Source organism: Hyperolius riggenbachi, chromosome 5 (genome assembly GCF_040937935.1).
Source record: "Hyperolius riggenbachi isolate aHypRig1 chromosome 5, aHypRig1.pri, whole genome shotgun sequence".
Lineage (NCBI taxonomy): Eukaryota > Metazoa > Chordata > Amphibia > Anura > Hyperoliidae > Hyperolius > Hyperolius riggenbachi.
This window is the reverse complement of record NC_090650.1, coordinates 324679315-324695355: the sequence shown is the minus strand read 5'-3', so window position 1 is coordinate 324695355 and position 16041 is coordinate 324679315. Positions and strand designations below refer to the sequence as shown.

Genomic DNA, 16041 nt, shown 5'->3' with positions numbered 1-16041 from the left:
CATCTGGAGACTGTTCTGTCTTGGAGTCATCAATCTCAGACCCTGGCTCCCAGGGTAGCCCCATCAAGGCTGTCCTCTGTAATGTCAGATCGATAAACAACAAAACAGCAATCATACATGAACTAATAGAGTCTTCTGATCTGGCCTGCCTGACTGAAACCTGGCTTTCTGAACCAGTTGGCCCCACCCTGGAGGCTGCCGTGCCAACAAACTATTCCGTGATATACTGCAACAGGAAAGAACGCAGGGGAGGAGGGGTTGCACTTTGCTTTAGATCAGCTTTGAAAATCAGACCACTTACTGTAGGTCCTACCAACTCGTTTGAATGCTTGGGGGTGCAACTTTCAGCTGAGAAAAACATTAACATATTGCTGATCTACCGCCCACCAGAAAAAGACTCAGACTTCCTTAAGGAACTTGTAGACCTCCTATGCAACCTAACACTGGAACACCCCAGATGGATTGTTCTTGGAGATTTCAATACATGGGTGGATGACTCCTCTTCAAAACTTGGAATAGAGCTACCTCGTGCCTTACATGAACTGGGCTTCCTCCAATCAATCAGCTCTGCTACTCACAGGAAAGGCCACACTCTGGACCTTATATTCCATACTGGGCTGTCAATAGCCAATGTGGAAATTAATCCTGTTGCCTGGTCAGACCATCACACTATCCACTTCTGCCTCTCAATACCAGCTGTCAAACACCAGGTCAAGAATCAAATAAAATATCGCAGCTTAAAAGGGCTAACACCTCAACATATCCGAGATAACCTTAGCTTTGATGAATTGACTGACTCCAGCTTGGACCCTGATACTCTGGTGTTTAAATACAACAAATGTGTGTCCTCCACCTTTGAGACCATTGCTCCTCTGCGCACCAAATATCTTACTCAACACCATCATGCACAGTGGTTTGATAACGCTATAAAAGAGCTGAAAAGACAAGGCCGAAAACTTGAGAGACTGTGGCGCAAATCTCAGTCCCCAGAAGACAAACATGCCTTAATCCTCCACTTGAAGAGCTACCAAAAGGTAATCACGGGAAAAAAATCATCCTTTCTATCACAAGAGATTGCAAATGCAGTTAACAAACCAGCCCAACTGTTCCGCACAGTGGAAAAACTCTGCAACCCGGCATGTCAAAAACTTAACATCGAGTCTTCAAAGGACCTCTGTGACCAATTTGCCCATTTCTTCACAGACAAAGTCTCCGCTATAAGGTCCGCCATCCAACTTACAGCATCTGAGCCTAATATAGCGCCGAAGACCATTAGCAGAGACAATGTAACACCTTGGTCAAACTTCAAAGAAATTGATGAAGAAGTCACATCAAGCATCCTCCTTCACGTCCGCCTAACTACCTGTGACCTAGATCCTGGCCCAACACAGTTCATGTTGAACTGCCCCGACCTGTTCGTACCGGTATTCCTAAAAATTGTTAACTGTTCCTTAAAATCAGGGATATTTCCTGCTTTACTGAAGGAAGCAATCATCAGGCCTCTCCTCAAAAAACCCTCCCTGGACCCAGATGCAATGACCAGCTACAGACCTGTCTCTAACCTCCCCTTTCTGGGCAAGCTAATTAAAAAAGCTGTTTACCTCCAGCTAGAAGCCAAAATCCTACAAAACAACAGTTATGACCCATTCCAGTCTGGCTTCAGGAAACACCACAGCACTGAAACTGCCCTCATCCAAATATGCAACCACCTGCTCATGGCAAGAGACAGCGGAGAGTGCTCCATCCTCATACTGCTAGACCTTTCTGCAGCCTTTGATACAGTTGACCATGACATCTTGATAAACAGGCTACAGGAATACTGCGGCATTGATGGCATAGTTCTTCAGTGGTTCCAATCCTTCTTGAGTGGCAGAACCCACAAAGTGTCTATGGAGCCCTTCCTGTCCACCCCTGTATCACTTAAGTATGGGGTGCCCCAGGGCTCAATCCTCTCTCCCCTGCTTTTCACGATTTACATGTTACCGCTGGGAAAACTAATCCAAAAACATGGCCTGACATACCACTGCTATGCAGACGACACCCAACTATATCTTTCCTTCAAGCCTGGTGTGACAGACCCAACTCTAACTATAAACGCCTGCTTACGTGAACTACAGCAATGGATGAATGACAACTGGATGAAACTAAATGCAGACAAAACTGAAGTCCTTCTGATAGGAGGGCAGAGCATGATAACAAAACAACTTAACTTGCAGTCTTCACCACTGGGAATAGGAGGCACAGATCTGCGCAGCTCTGATCATGTGCGTAGCCTGGGAGTTCTAATTGATTGGGATTTAAACTTCAGAACTCAAATCTCTGCTGTGGTGAAATCATCCTATTTTCACCTGAAGAACGTTGCAAAAATCAAGCACCTCATCCCTCCAGAAGATCTGCCAACCTTAGTCCATGCCTTCATCACATCCCGACTGGACTACTGTAATGCTCTCTACACTGGCCTTCCAAAAAAGGTCTTGTACCGATTACAGCTGATACAGAATACTGCTGCCAGACTGCTAACCAACCAACCCCGTCACTGCCACATAACGCCAGTCCTGCACTCCCTTCACTGGCTACCTATAGAATGGAAGGTCCTATTCAAGATCGGCCTACTGACATTTAAATCCCTGAATAATTTAGGCCCTGGATACATGAAAGATATGTTGCAGCTGCGTAGCAATCCCCGCATTCTCAGATCAACAGGTTCTAAAAATCTAGTCATACCCAGAGTCCACTTGGAAACTTTTGGTCCCAGAGCCTTCTGTCATGCTGCCCCTACGTTTTGGAACTCCTTACCTCAACAGATCAGGACAGCTCCATCCCTGGACGTGTTTAAATCCAGACTGAAAACCCACCTGTTCAGTTTGGCATTTGCAGAAATATAACTTTTGTTGTGTGAATACTTCATCCTACTAATTACTGAATCTGAGAGAGCCTAAGCGCTTTGAGTCCTATGGGAGAAAAGCGCTATAGAAATGTTATTGTATTGTATTGTATAAAGGCACAACTGTGCTCATAACAGTATAACAGGTGCATTAGAACTAATGCATCTCACAATACAAATAATGGAAGCAAATCCATGCGTTACACATTATTAACTTATTAGGGGACCTTACCCTTGTCTTATTGAGAGAGACATCAGTTCAGTAGCAGGGACGGCTCGTGCAGCCTTCTCTCGGGGTCCCCGCCCTAACCTACGTTTAAAATCACCCAGCAATATGGGAACATGCTTGCAGCATTGCCTTGGGAGCAGCCGGCCATATAAAGGGGAAGGGGCGTGGTGTGGGCGGCGCCCCAGGTTCTCTCACTGCCTGGGGACACCGCCCACAACCACAACCGAACCCTATGTGATGTCAGGTGCATCTTGGTTAGATGCGCTACCATTTTTTCATTTCTTCAAGTATGCAATTGTAACTCTTGTTTCTTTGGGTTGGGGTGTGGTTGTGGGCGGTATCCCCAGGCAGTGAGAGAACCTGGGGGCCCACGCCACTCCCCTTCCCAGCTGCTCCCAAGGCAATGCTGCAAGCATGTTCCTATATTTCTGGGTGATTTTAAACGTAGGTTAGGGCGGGGACCCCGAGAGAAGGCTGCACGAGCCGTCCCTGCTACTGAACTGATGTCTCTCTCAATAAGACAAGGGTAAGGTCCCCTAATAAGTTAATAATGTGTAACGCATGGATTTGCTTCCATTATTTGTATTGTGAGATGCATTAGTTCTAATGCACCTGTTATACTGTTATGAGCACAGTTGTGCCTTTAAGAGGCTAGTTAGCCCTATGCAATGTCAGGTGCATCTTGGTTAGATGCGCTACCATTTTTTCATTTCTTCATGTATGTACTGTCATACACCCTTTGCCTGCTGTACCAAATCTAGCAGGAATTGCATAAATTAGCATTCAGGTGGGAGGCCTCGGTTGGACGCAATCGTAGATCGCATTGTTTACAGGGACGTCCCATGTAGCCACATCTCCCACACGGCCCCCTCCCCAACCACTCACCTGTCAACCGCATCCTGGAAGCCGCAAAAAAGAAATTCAAAATCACAAACACTGGTCCGCACGAAAGCCGGGGGCCCCAGGTCTCTCTCACTAGCCGAGGCCCCCAAACCACCATGCAATACCCAGAGGGAAGTGTGGGCAAGCCCTGGACCTCTCACCTCCAGGGAACGCACCCCCACCATCTCTATACTGAATGCCAACTGCAACAAACAATTGCTAACTCCTAGCTAGAGCAATGTCCCGCCTACTACTGTACTCTATGAATGTTTCCTTGTCCTAGAGATCACTAACGGAGGTGGTGAGACCATCTGTAGCACAACTCACAGTGAACATTTTACATATCCTTGACCACTAACAACCATTCTGAGTCATCCACCAAGGAATACATTCACAGCCCTTATATACCACAGTGACCTACTAGATGGATGCAGACATAACAGTGTATTAGATTTTGTACTGCAGTCATATGTAAACAATGAGGCTCTAGTGCCTTCTCATATTTCAGTATAAGAACAAAATCAGGCATTTTTTCATTGCTGATCAGGGGCTACTGTTAAAGCTTTTTATTAATGGAAATTTAACAGAACATTTATCCTTTAAATAATTTTATAAAAATGTGTGCTTGCCTCGGGTTAAAAAAAAAAAACTGTAATGGATAGATATGAAAGGAGTAGTCTGCAAGTAGCAAAATAAATATTCTACTGAAATGGAAATGCAGCAAAGAGACAAGGTGCATCTGCGTAGCTTCTAAATACCTCTGCTTAATATGAAAAACGTTATCATTCAGATTTGGTTCAGATGTTATCACTCTAAATCCAGTGTACTTAGTATGACTACTAACTACAGGTCACCGTATAAGAGGGTTCTGCCATCTCCTCAGACACAATGCTGTAAGGTTGGGTCCTTTATATGACAACCTTGTGTGATGCGAAGGAAATTCTAGTAAGGCAGCACAGCTGCCAGAGCAGGGTTGAAAACGAGGTCAAATCCGCAGGAAGCAGCAGAAAGCCTGAGGCAACATTATAAATGAAACAACCCCCAAGGGAGTTGCAGCAAGCAAGGAGTGATGTCCTTCAAACTTTGGAATTATAGAAAGGTGAAAGTATAATCAAATACTTCTGCTTGACATTTCAGAGAGCAGACAGTATATTTCCTCCAATGTACTTCCGCACTGAAAAACTGCCTGTTTAAATAGGTATTGCAAGGCCACAATTGAGGCTGCCAAGGGAACAATATTACCAATAGAGGCGGCACGTGGCTGGATTCAAAAACTCGTGTTTACTGCGTATAATCTAATATAAACTGATCTTTGTATAAACTGCTCCCCTGTTTTTTTTTCTAGAGGAACAGGTAAATGTGGTTGACTCAATTATAAACAGAGGACCACACTGTCACTCCTGCCACATAGGATTTCTGTTTGGTCTTGTGCCAATATGGTCCACATTACCTCCTTGTTGGTCCTGCTGTCACTGTTGTCCACATAACACTGCACCATACAGATCACAGCAAAGCATTTCCTGCCTTCCAATCCACCATTCTTACTAGACTTCCAGTGATTTTCCATCACCTAATGCAAAGTAATATGCAGTGCAGCATGTTGTAGCGGCTGTGCTATAGCTATATCTCTGGTGTATTCAGTGCCTGGGTCGCCTCTATTCAGTTACTGCTTCTCATCAGTCCTCAGAGTGTGCCACTGTGTCTTCTGGATGCTCTCTCTGCTGCTGAAGTCGTCAAGCCTTGCCCTGACTCCTGTTTTTAGTTGCTAAGGTACTACCAAGAAAGAGAGAGATTGGGAGAGTTTGGTGACAGCACCAGACCCAGAAGGGACAGGTGGGCAGCAGCCAAAGAGAGGAGGCCTAGTGATTGGAATATAAGAGGAAGGGTACGGCACATTTGATGTTAAACGTAATCATCTGACTTAGTAGGTCTGATTCAGTCGGATTTTCTCCCAGAAAAATGCATGCAAACAACAAAACAAAAACTGAAAATGTGAACTGGCCCAAAGAAAATCATTGCAGTTTTCAACCTGTCCCTTTTTAGTCAGTTGTTTATGCCATCAAAATGCAGGGCAACACATGCAGCAGAATGGTCAACAATACTGAATAGATGTCGTCTCTTCTAAGCATTTAGGGAAGACATAAAAATGTGTTTAGTAAACCATCAGGTTATAATGATTTCATCCATGTGGACAGCTTTCATGATAAAAACAAACTACTCCCAAAAGACAATTCCTACAGACTCGTAGGATTGCTTGTACAGAAAATACTTATAACATTGCAAATTAGATGATCACTATATTTATTGGTCTACGCTATTCTTAAAGAGAACCTGAGGTGGGTTTGAAGAATATTATCTACATACAAAGGCTGGATCTGCCTATACAGCCCAGCCTCTGTTGCTATCCCAAACCCCCCTAAGGTCTCCCTGCACTCTGCAATCCCTGATAAATCACAGCCACGCTGCTGACAAACAGCTTGTCAGAGCTGGCTGTGTTTATCTCTATAGTGTCAGTCTGCTGCTCTCCCCGCCTCCTGCAGAACTCCAGTCCCCGCCTGCATCCCTTCCCTCCCTGCTGATTGGAGGAAAGGGACGGGGGCAGGGACCGGAGTTATGCAGGAGGCGGGGGAGCAGCTGAGACTGACACTACAGATGTAAACACAGCCTCAAAGCATGGCTGTGATTTATGAGGGATTGCAGAGTGCAGGGGGACCTTAGTGGGGTTTGGGATAGCAACAGAGGCTGGGCTGTATAGGCAGATCCAGCCTCTGTATGCAGATAACATTCTTTAAACACACCTCGGGTTCTCTTTAACTAGTTCTTAAAAAGGAGGAGTTGAGGACCATGGACAGAGGGGCTTATTAGCAGAGATTGGTGAAGAGCATGGATAGAGGCACTCATCAGGCAGAGATTAAGGAACATGGATAGAGAGGGTTATTGGGGAGAAATCAGTGAGAAGAAGGGATAGAGAGGCTCATCAGGCATAGATTGCAGAGGAGCATGGATCGAGGTGTTCATCAGGAAAAGATTGGTGAGAAAAACAGATAGAGGGGCTTATCAGTCATGGATCAGTGAGGAGCATGGACAGAGATGCTTACTAAACACATCTGTGAGAAATATGGATAGAGGTGCTCATCGGGCAGAGATCAGCGAGAAGAATGGATAACTGGTCTTATCAGTCAGAAATTAATCAGGTTATTAAATGGAGGGACTTATCAGGCAAAGATTGGTGAGAAGCATGAATAGAGAGACTTATCAGGCATAGATCAGCAAAGAGCATAGCTAAGCTTATCAGGCAGATATTGGTGAGGAGCATGAATAGAAACGTTTACCAGGCAGAGATCACGGAGCAGAATGGTTAGACTGGTTATCAGGCTCAGATTGGTTAAGAGCATGGATATAAAGGTTTATCACACAGAGGATCAGTAAAAAGCACGGATAGAGCACTGGGCAAAGATATCAGTGGTACATAAACATAGAAGCTTCATAGGCAGAGATAGGCAAGAGGCATAGATAAAGAGGGTCATCAGGCAAAGATCAGTAAAAAGCATGGATTGAGGAGCTTTTTGGGCAAATATTGGTGAGAAGCATAGACAGAAAGACTTACCATAATGCCTAGTACACACCATACAATTTTCTGTTAGATAGATTTTCTGTAATGCTGGGAATACAAGGGTCGATCCGGCGACCGATTAGCCGCCGGATCGAGCCCAGCCGCGTCCCCGCTCGTCCGCGCGGATCGATTACCATTCGTTCCCGCCGGCGCTTCCTTATCTGCGCTAGATTCCCTGCCATTGTCCGCCGGCGGGGATCGAGCGGGCGGGGGTCAAGCGGCTTGATCGGGCCAGCTGAACATTATCAGCTGGCCGATACACGGTACAGAAACCTAGTGTATCCCCAGCATAAGATTTTCTGTAATTAGATTATTTTCGGTAAAGTACTGGTAGAGACTGGTCATTATCTCTGGTGCATTGTCTTCTGGTTATCTCCTGCTGATTAGAACAATGCTTAATTGCTAGGCAGATAGATGGTTAGATAGATAATTTCCAACATGTTGGAAATTATCTATCTGGCAGGTACATTTTACAGAAAATCTTACAGAAATTGTATGGTGTGTACTAGGCATAATGTTGGGAATACATGAGTCGATCCGGCGGCTCGATTAGCCGCCGGATGGACTCCCGCCGCGGTCCAGATTGATTCCTGCTCGTCCCCACGGGCACTACCTTATCTTCCGCTCGATTCCCCGCTATTGTCCGCCCGCGGGGAATCAATCCGGCGGGTCAGCGGACCTGTCGGAAATGATCAATCAAGCCATCAGTGGCTCGATTGATAAGGGCGCATCGACTCGTGTATGCCCAGCATAAGAGATGTGAGGAGCATGGATATAGAGGGCTTATAAGGCAGCGATTGGCATGCATACCTCTAAAACATTCTGAAGGTTTGAAGATTCCAATGGTCTTTTCTTTCTTGGTCCGATGGCCGCCAGTGCTGCAATGTTAGCTTCTCTATACTGTATCTGTTCTAGTTCAAGCTGCTGCAACTGAAAAAGAGATAAACATGCTCAATTAGTGAGCTGATTGAGATCTCCCTTCTTGAAAGACAATTACACTGTACAGATCATACTTCTTGTTTCATTAGAGTATCAACACCATGTGTCATAATTTTCACTGCAGGACCAGCATATTACAATCGCAGAGCAGGTCTCCCTTCAGTATGGATATTAATAAAAATAGACAAGTTGACAAAAAGGGAATTGCTGCGCTTCCAGAAATGCATGCAATTCCTTCTAATCATTTAGTTTGCAAATTAATGAAAAAGAATAGAGGTCTCTTGACTGGAACCCAATCCTGTTTTCAGGAAGCCTTAAAAGCAGAGATAAAGTCAACAAATGAAGACTGCGAATAGATGTCTCTCCACTTAGTATGGACGCATTAAAATTTCTACAAACAGTACAATATTTGTTTTTGTTTTGGCTATGTCTCTTTAGTAATAGCAGAAGATATGCTTAGCATCTCTATCGCAGTTCAATCCAGCTATGGGAGAGTTTCTTCAGTGGAGAACAAAGACTGCTAATACCACAAGAGGGTATGGAGGTGGGACAATAACTGCTCAAACATCTGTTTGCTACCAATTACAGCCATTGCTCTCACTGCCCATTGCCCTGCATGACCAAAAATAGCACAAAGAGGTTGACACCTGTGTTAATTTCATAAGTGAATCAGTGAGAGGTAGGATTTTACAATAGGCAAACACTGACTAAATAATTTATAACTTAATATTGTAAAAAAAAAAATCACCAATCTTGTTCATTGTGTTATTTTGCTTACAGTTTCTCTTTAGAAAGGAGAGAACACAGAACTGCTTTTTGTTGGCTATAATAAATAGGGATGGTCAATGAGGTGCTAATAATTCCAAGTTGATACAAGATTATTCAAATTTTGTATGGCAATTCATGCAGCTTGAAAATAGACCAATTGAAACCCTCCGAGGTGAGATTCGATGGGGCTATTCTCAAGCTGCATACATTTGCATAATCCTGCATCAGCATAGAATTATTTGCATCTTATTGAAAATCCCTTTTTGGTATGGGAAATGCAGAGTGGACAATCCTACAGCCTGCTGATTGGCCACAGAGGAGAAGCAAATCTCGGTGGGAGTTCTTTAATCCGGAGACATAGGATGATTCTTTGTGCTTCTGCAGACGTAACCTTAGCAGTAGGGACTCTGGAGAAACCATTTCCAAGCAAGGTTTTTGGCTTAAAGCGTTAAGTCCAAAACTCAGCTAAGATGGAGGTTTTATTTTTTTCAACAGTGTGAATAAAACACTGAAAATGCAACCTATAACAAAAATACACGGCTTTATTTGTGAAATAGAATGGATCTTTGCTGGCATTAAACAACTTCAATTTAAGCTAAAAAACTTGAAAACAAATTAACCAATCACAGTGCATATTATATATATATATATATATATATATATATATATATATATATATATATATATATATATACACATACAGGTCCTTCTCAAAAAATTTGCATATTGTGATAAAGTTCATTATTTTCTGTAATGTACTGATAAACATTAGACTTTCATATATTTTAGATTCATTACACACAACTGAAGTAGTTCAAGCCTTTTATTGTTTTAATATTGATGATTTTGGCATACAGCTCATGAAAACCCAAAATTCCTATCTCAAAAAAATTAGCATATTTCATCCGACCAATAAAAGAAAAGGGTTTTTAAAACAAAGAAAGTCAACCTTCAAATAATTATGTTCAGTTATGCACGCGGCGTGGCATGGAGGCAATCAGCCTGTGGCACTGTTTATACACACACACAGTGCTGCCCATAATTTATACCCCTGGAAAATTTTCATTCAAAGTTACTTCTATTCAATGAGCAAGTCATTTGATGATGGGAAATTACATAGGTGTCTCCCAAAAGATAAGACGATGTACAAGAGGCATTATCGTGGAAAAAAATTCTTAGCTTTTAGATTTGAGCAAAAAGTGTCCAGTCCAAAATGATTCATACCCTTTCTTAATAATCAATAGAAAAACCTTTATTGGCTATTACATCAATCAAATGCTTCCTATAATTGCAGACCAGCTTTTTGTATGTCTTCACAGGTATTTTTGCTCATTCATCTTTAGCAATGAGCTCCACATCTTTCAGGTTGGAGGGTCTTCTTTGCCATCACCCTGATCTTTATCTCCCTCCACAGATTCTCAATTGGATTCAAGTCAGGACTCTGGCTGGGCCACTCCAAAACGTTAATGATGTTGTCTGCTAACCATTTCTTCACCACTTTTGTTTTGGGACATTGTCATGCTGAAATGTCCACTGGTGCCCAAGGCCAAGATTCTCTGCAGACTGCCTAATCTCATTGAGAACCCTCATGTATTGCTCTTTTTTTCATGGTGCCATTTACTGTGATTATGTCACGCTTGGTGGTGTATTCTCCACAGTCAGCATGCAACACATAAGCTGACGTGGAGGTACACACACCAGCACAAGGAATCAGGATATCCCGAGTTTAGTGGAGGAGAGGACTGACTCCAATAGGAGATTGTGGCACACAGAGCCGGTGCAGATCCGAACAGCCACAAACAATACTTTCGTGATAACATCTCAGCGCAAAGTAGCGCTGAGCGCATAAACCAGGACTGAGGAGATCAGGACAGGTAGACAGAATGAACGCTTGCTTTACTAGCCTCTACTTAGTGACAGCAAGCGTCCACAACAAGACAGACTGGAATGAGGCAGCCAATGCGTTTGCAGCGATGGCGTGCCTCACGAAGACAGGACAGGATAGTCAGGAAATAGCAGGATCAAGATAGATGAACGTAACACAGACAAAAATACAATAAGTATGTTTTCCTAGCGTATTACAATTACAGCTATCAATGAAACTATTTGTAACGTCTGACTAACATATGTATATATCGGCAATGAACCGATATATAACATACACTGACTAGGACTGGAGCAATACAGGGAACAGGACTCAGAAGGATTCGCTATCTCTTCGCAGAGATGAACGCAATCCACAAACAGAACCAGGAGCAGGATAACTCAGCACGGGTGATCACAATACGCGCAAACTACCAAAACGTGCTGGAAGCTGACTAACTGAACACAGGATATAAACAGTTCGTGTACGTGTACATCAGCGACACTGATGTATCAACGTAACACGAATACAAGGAAAATAACAAACGTGCTGGTATGCATATATATTGGCAATGAACCAATATATGATGCAAGACCAGCAAAGTATCTTTAGAACAAGAAACACGATCTGGGGCTGAAGCAACAGCAAGACAGGCTTAAACTGAAGCTATGATAGCCCAAGGAGCCCTGCAGGAAGCAGATCTTTATACTGAGGTCATCCAATGGGAGCAGACATGCAGATTCCCACACAGGTGAATGATAATCAGTCACAAGCTGACAGCAGGAAAAGGCAAACAAAGCTATGCAGCTTGCATGGAAAGAGATCAGAACTGCCTGAGCTGCAGCACTACTACTGCCAGCAGTACCTGCTGCAGAAGCGATCATAACAGATTAGGTTCCCTGGTCCATTGGCTTAAAAACACCCCCAAAGTATTAGGTTCCCACCACCATGTTTGACAGTGAGGATGGTGTTCTTTGGGTTGAAGGCTTCTCCTTTTTTACGCCAAATGAAGGAAACATCATAGTGACCGAACAATTCATTTTTTGTTTCATCTGACCATAACACAGAAGACCAGAGGTCTTCTTTGTCCAGATGAACATTTGCAAAGGCCAAGCAAGCTTTTGTGTGCCTTATCTGGAGAAGTGGCATCCTCCTTGGTCTGCATCCATGGAACCCAGCAGTGTGCAGTGTCCGTTGGATTATGTGCCTTGATACATTGCAACCAGCAGAGCCCAGATTCACCAGGATGGCCTTGGTGGTGATCCTTGGATCCTTTTTCAGCTCTCTCACTATCCTCCTGGCCAGCACAGGTGTCACTTTAGGCTTCTGATCAAATCCTCTGAGATTTTCCACAGTTTGGAACATCTTGTATCTTGTAATACCTTGCACTGTAGCCAATGGAACTTGAAAAAATTTAGAAATGGCCTTGTAGCCCTTTCCTGACTTGTGAGCAGCCACAATGCACAGCCGCAAGGCCTCACTGAACTCCTTTGTCTATCCATGACTGTCCACACACCAACTGCAGAGAGTTGCTGTTTACCTGTGGAGTTGATTAAAACAGCTGTTTCCAATTAATCAGGGTAATTAGGATGCTTTACAACAGCTTGGACTATCTGGAATGGTATAGAGCATTGGATTTTCCCAGACTGTGATAGCCTCTTGTACCTTGTCCTATTATCTTTTGGGAGACACACATTATATATATATATATATATATATATATATATATATATATATATATATATATATATATATATATATATATATATATGGATTCAGCTAACAACACCCTAACTTCCTTTTTTAGAGCTCCCCTCAGCTTTGTCACAAAACATCCTCACCACCCAACTACCGAGCCCCCGTTCAGAGAAGGTATATCTCCAGCCTCCAAACAAATCAAAACGCCAATTACCAGACCTAGAAAAAGAGGAAGTAGTGGAAAAAGGAAAAAGAAGCAAACCCCAATCACACAAAACTCCCTGACCCCTAAAAATAAATGTATCTTCAATTTGTCTGACCATACCCTCAATGCACATGAAACGGCAGTATTGGAGAAAGGTCTTTCCTTCTGTCCTACCAACCAAATCAACACTTTTGAACTCTTTGCCGATCTTAAAGAGGCACTTAAGTGAGGAAAAAAAATTGAGTTTTACTCACCTGGGGCTTACCTCAGCCCCCTGCAGCTGATCGGTGCCCACGACGAGTCGCTCTGATGCTCCGGGTCCCGCCGGCGGCCACTTCCGGTTTCGCCGTCAGGACCCGTCAGGCTGGGGAACGCGGCTCATGCTACGCGTTCCCAGCCAAAATAGCACCCCTATGCGGCCATATGTCCGCATACGGGTGCCTATGCGGACATATGGCCGCATAGGGGGTGCTATTTTGGCTGGGAACGCGTAGCATGAGCCGCGTTCCCCAGCCTGACGGGTCCTGACGGCGAAACCGGAAGTGGCCGCCGGCGGGACCCGGAGCATCAGAGCGACTCGTCGTGGGCACCGATCAGCTGCAGGGGGCTGAGGTAAGCCCCAGGTGAGTAAAACTCAATTTTTTTTCCTCACTTAAGGTTCACTTTAACAGTTATATTCGAAAGCTCACTTTAAAAATGCATTTTGCAATAAAATCTTTCAAACCCAGCTCTGACCCCGATCCCCCCTCACTCATAATCACGAACAACGACACCCTACCCATCTCATTCATTACACAAGCTGAACTAAACACTGAAAAATATATTACCACATAACTGAAATGGAGATCACGATTCTATCCAGTGGCCTCCAAGGGTCACTTCATTGATTCATTCTACTCCATGGTACTAAATGATCTACAAACTTTACACAACAATCCACCTCCACTAAATTCCAACCTCAACCGTAACGAAACCTCTGCTATTAAATCCTTACAAAAAATCATAATCTCATCATCAAACCAGCCGACAAAGGGGGTGGCATTGTCATACTCAATCGGTTCGACTACTTAGACGAAGCAGCTAGACTCCTCAACAACCCCACACATTACGAAATCTTGACATCAGACCCAACACCCACGCTTAACCTCACATTGAAAACTTTTATCAATAATGCCTTTTTATCCAACATCATCACCAAAAATGAAAATAATTTTATAATCAACACCCAACCAACCACTCCAAACTTTTATTATTTACCCAAAATACATAAAAGTCTCCATAAACCTCCTGGCCGACCGATTTCAGGAGTCAACTCAATCACCAGCAATCTCTCCAAATTTCTTGATCAACATTTACAAACACATGTCCAGTCCCTTCCATCATTCCTCAAACATTCTCAGCAACTCATTTGTTTAATGCAGGATGTCCCCTGGCAGCCTGACTAGGTCTGGCTGACATGTGACGTTTCTGCCCTCTACACCAACATCTCCCATCAATTCGGCCTCAGCGCACTACAATATTTCCTAGCCTCCAATCCCTCCATGCCTACAACACAGCAAACGTTACTGCTACAATGTGCTGAATTTATCCTTCAGAATAATATCTTCACATTCAATGAACAAGTTTACCATCAGATTAGCGGAACGGCGATGGGGAGTTCGTTCGCCCCATCGTACGCTAATCTCACGATGGGTTACCTCGAACAAATGAAACTCTCCCCTGGCAACCCGTTTTTCAACAATATAGTATTTTACAGACGTTACATTGATGACCTTATTTTTATTTGGAAAGGCGACATATCTACCATCCCACATTTTATTGATTATCTTAATTCCAACCCAGCAGGGTTACAATTTACATACCACCATCACACATCTTCCATAGAATACCTTGACCTTACCCTATACATCGAATCGAATAACATCAAAACAAAAACTTATTTCAAACCGGTCAATGCCAATAATTACATTCACTTCAAAAGTTTCCATCATCACCCCTGGATTACCAATACACCATTCAGTCAGTTCAGGAGAATCTACAGGAATTGCACAGATCCATCACAATATGACATCCAATCCAATATCCTCACCAAAAAATTCACGGACCGCCAATATCCTAAGACCTTGATAAAAAACGCTAAATTTAAAGCCAGACGCCCCAACCCCCCCGAGTACTGATACAAAACTAACTAACAACACAGGCCCTCCAAGGTTCATCACTCAATACAATGCCCAGCATTCGCACATTCGTGACATTCTAACCAACAGATGGGAGATCCTGATGTAGGACCCCTTCTTAAGACCGCTATTACCCAAAGTACCATCCATCACCTATAGGAGAGCTCCCAATCTCCGCAACATTCTTGCACCCAGTAAACTGCGTCCACCCACACAGCCCCTGCCCACTCATTCACAACCACTCAAACCAGGCTGCTTTCCATGTAACAAGACCCGCTGCACAGCCTGCCAATTCATCAACACTAGTGTATCATTCTCTTCTACCAGTACCAACTGCAATTTCCCTTTGAAAAAACGGTTTACTTGCGACTCCAAATATGTCATCTATCTCATCTCCTGTCCGTGCCGGCTCCAGTATGTAGGGAGAACCACCCAATTAGTATGCAGCAGAATCGGACAACATAAAAGAAATATCATTAAACAATTTCCCCTTCACAGTGTGTCACGTCACTTCAGCACCCATCACAACAGCAATCCACTGCTATTTAATATTACACTGATTGACTTAGTGGATACAAGAAAACCGAATGCATTTGCTCTCCTCAAAAAACACGAAATGTTCTGGATACAGACATTAAGAACCCTATCCCCACAAAAAGCTTGTGTATTTGCACAGAGGTTCAAGCAAGAAATTCCACCTGGTTTGGGATAGGTGGAAGAATCGGTAATGCATGTACTCTCGATTCTAAGGCTTGTAATCAGGGACACGGGTTAAATCTCTG

At 43.6% G+C, this 16041-nt stretch overlaps 1 protein-coding gene across 4 annotated transcripts in view; it reads right to left on the bottom strand.

Moving 5' to 3' along the window:
- TAF4B (TATA-box binding protein associated factor 4b) overlaps positions 1-16041 on the bottom strand; it is a 192217-nt gene that overhangs the window by 74409 nt on the left and 101767 nt on the right. For 3 of the 4 annotated variants that reach the window (XM_068237294.1, XM_068237293.1, XM_068237292.1), the window contains exon 14: positions 8419-8538. In XM_068237294.1, the coding sequence (XP_068093395.1) occupies positions 8419-8538 (120 nt within the window). Of the gene's footprint in view, positions 1-5738; positions 5769-8418; positions 8539-16041 lie in introns of those variants that run through there. The other variant, XM_068237295.1, reaches the window with a different exon arrangement.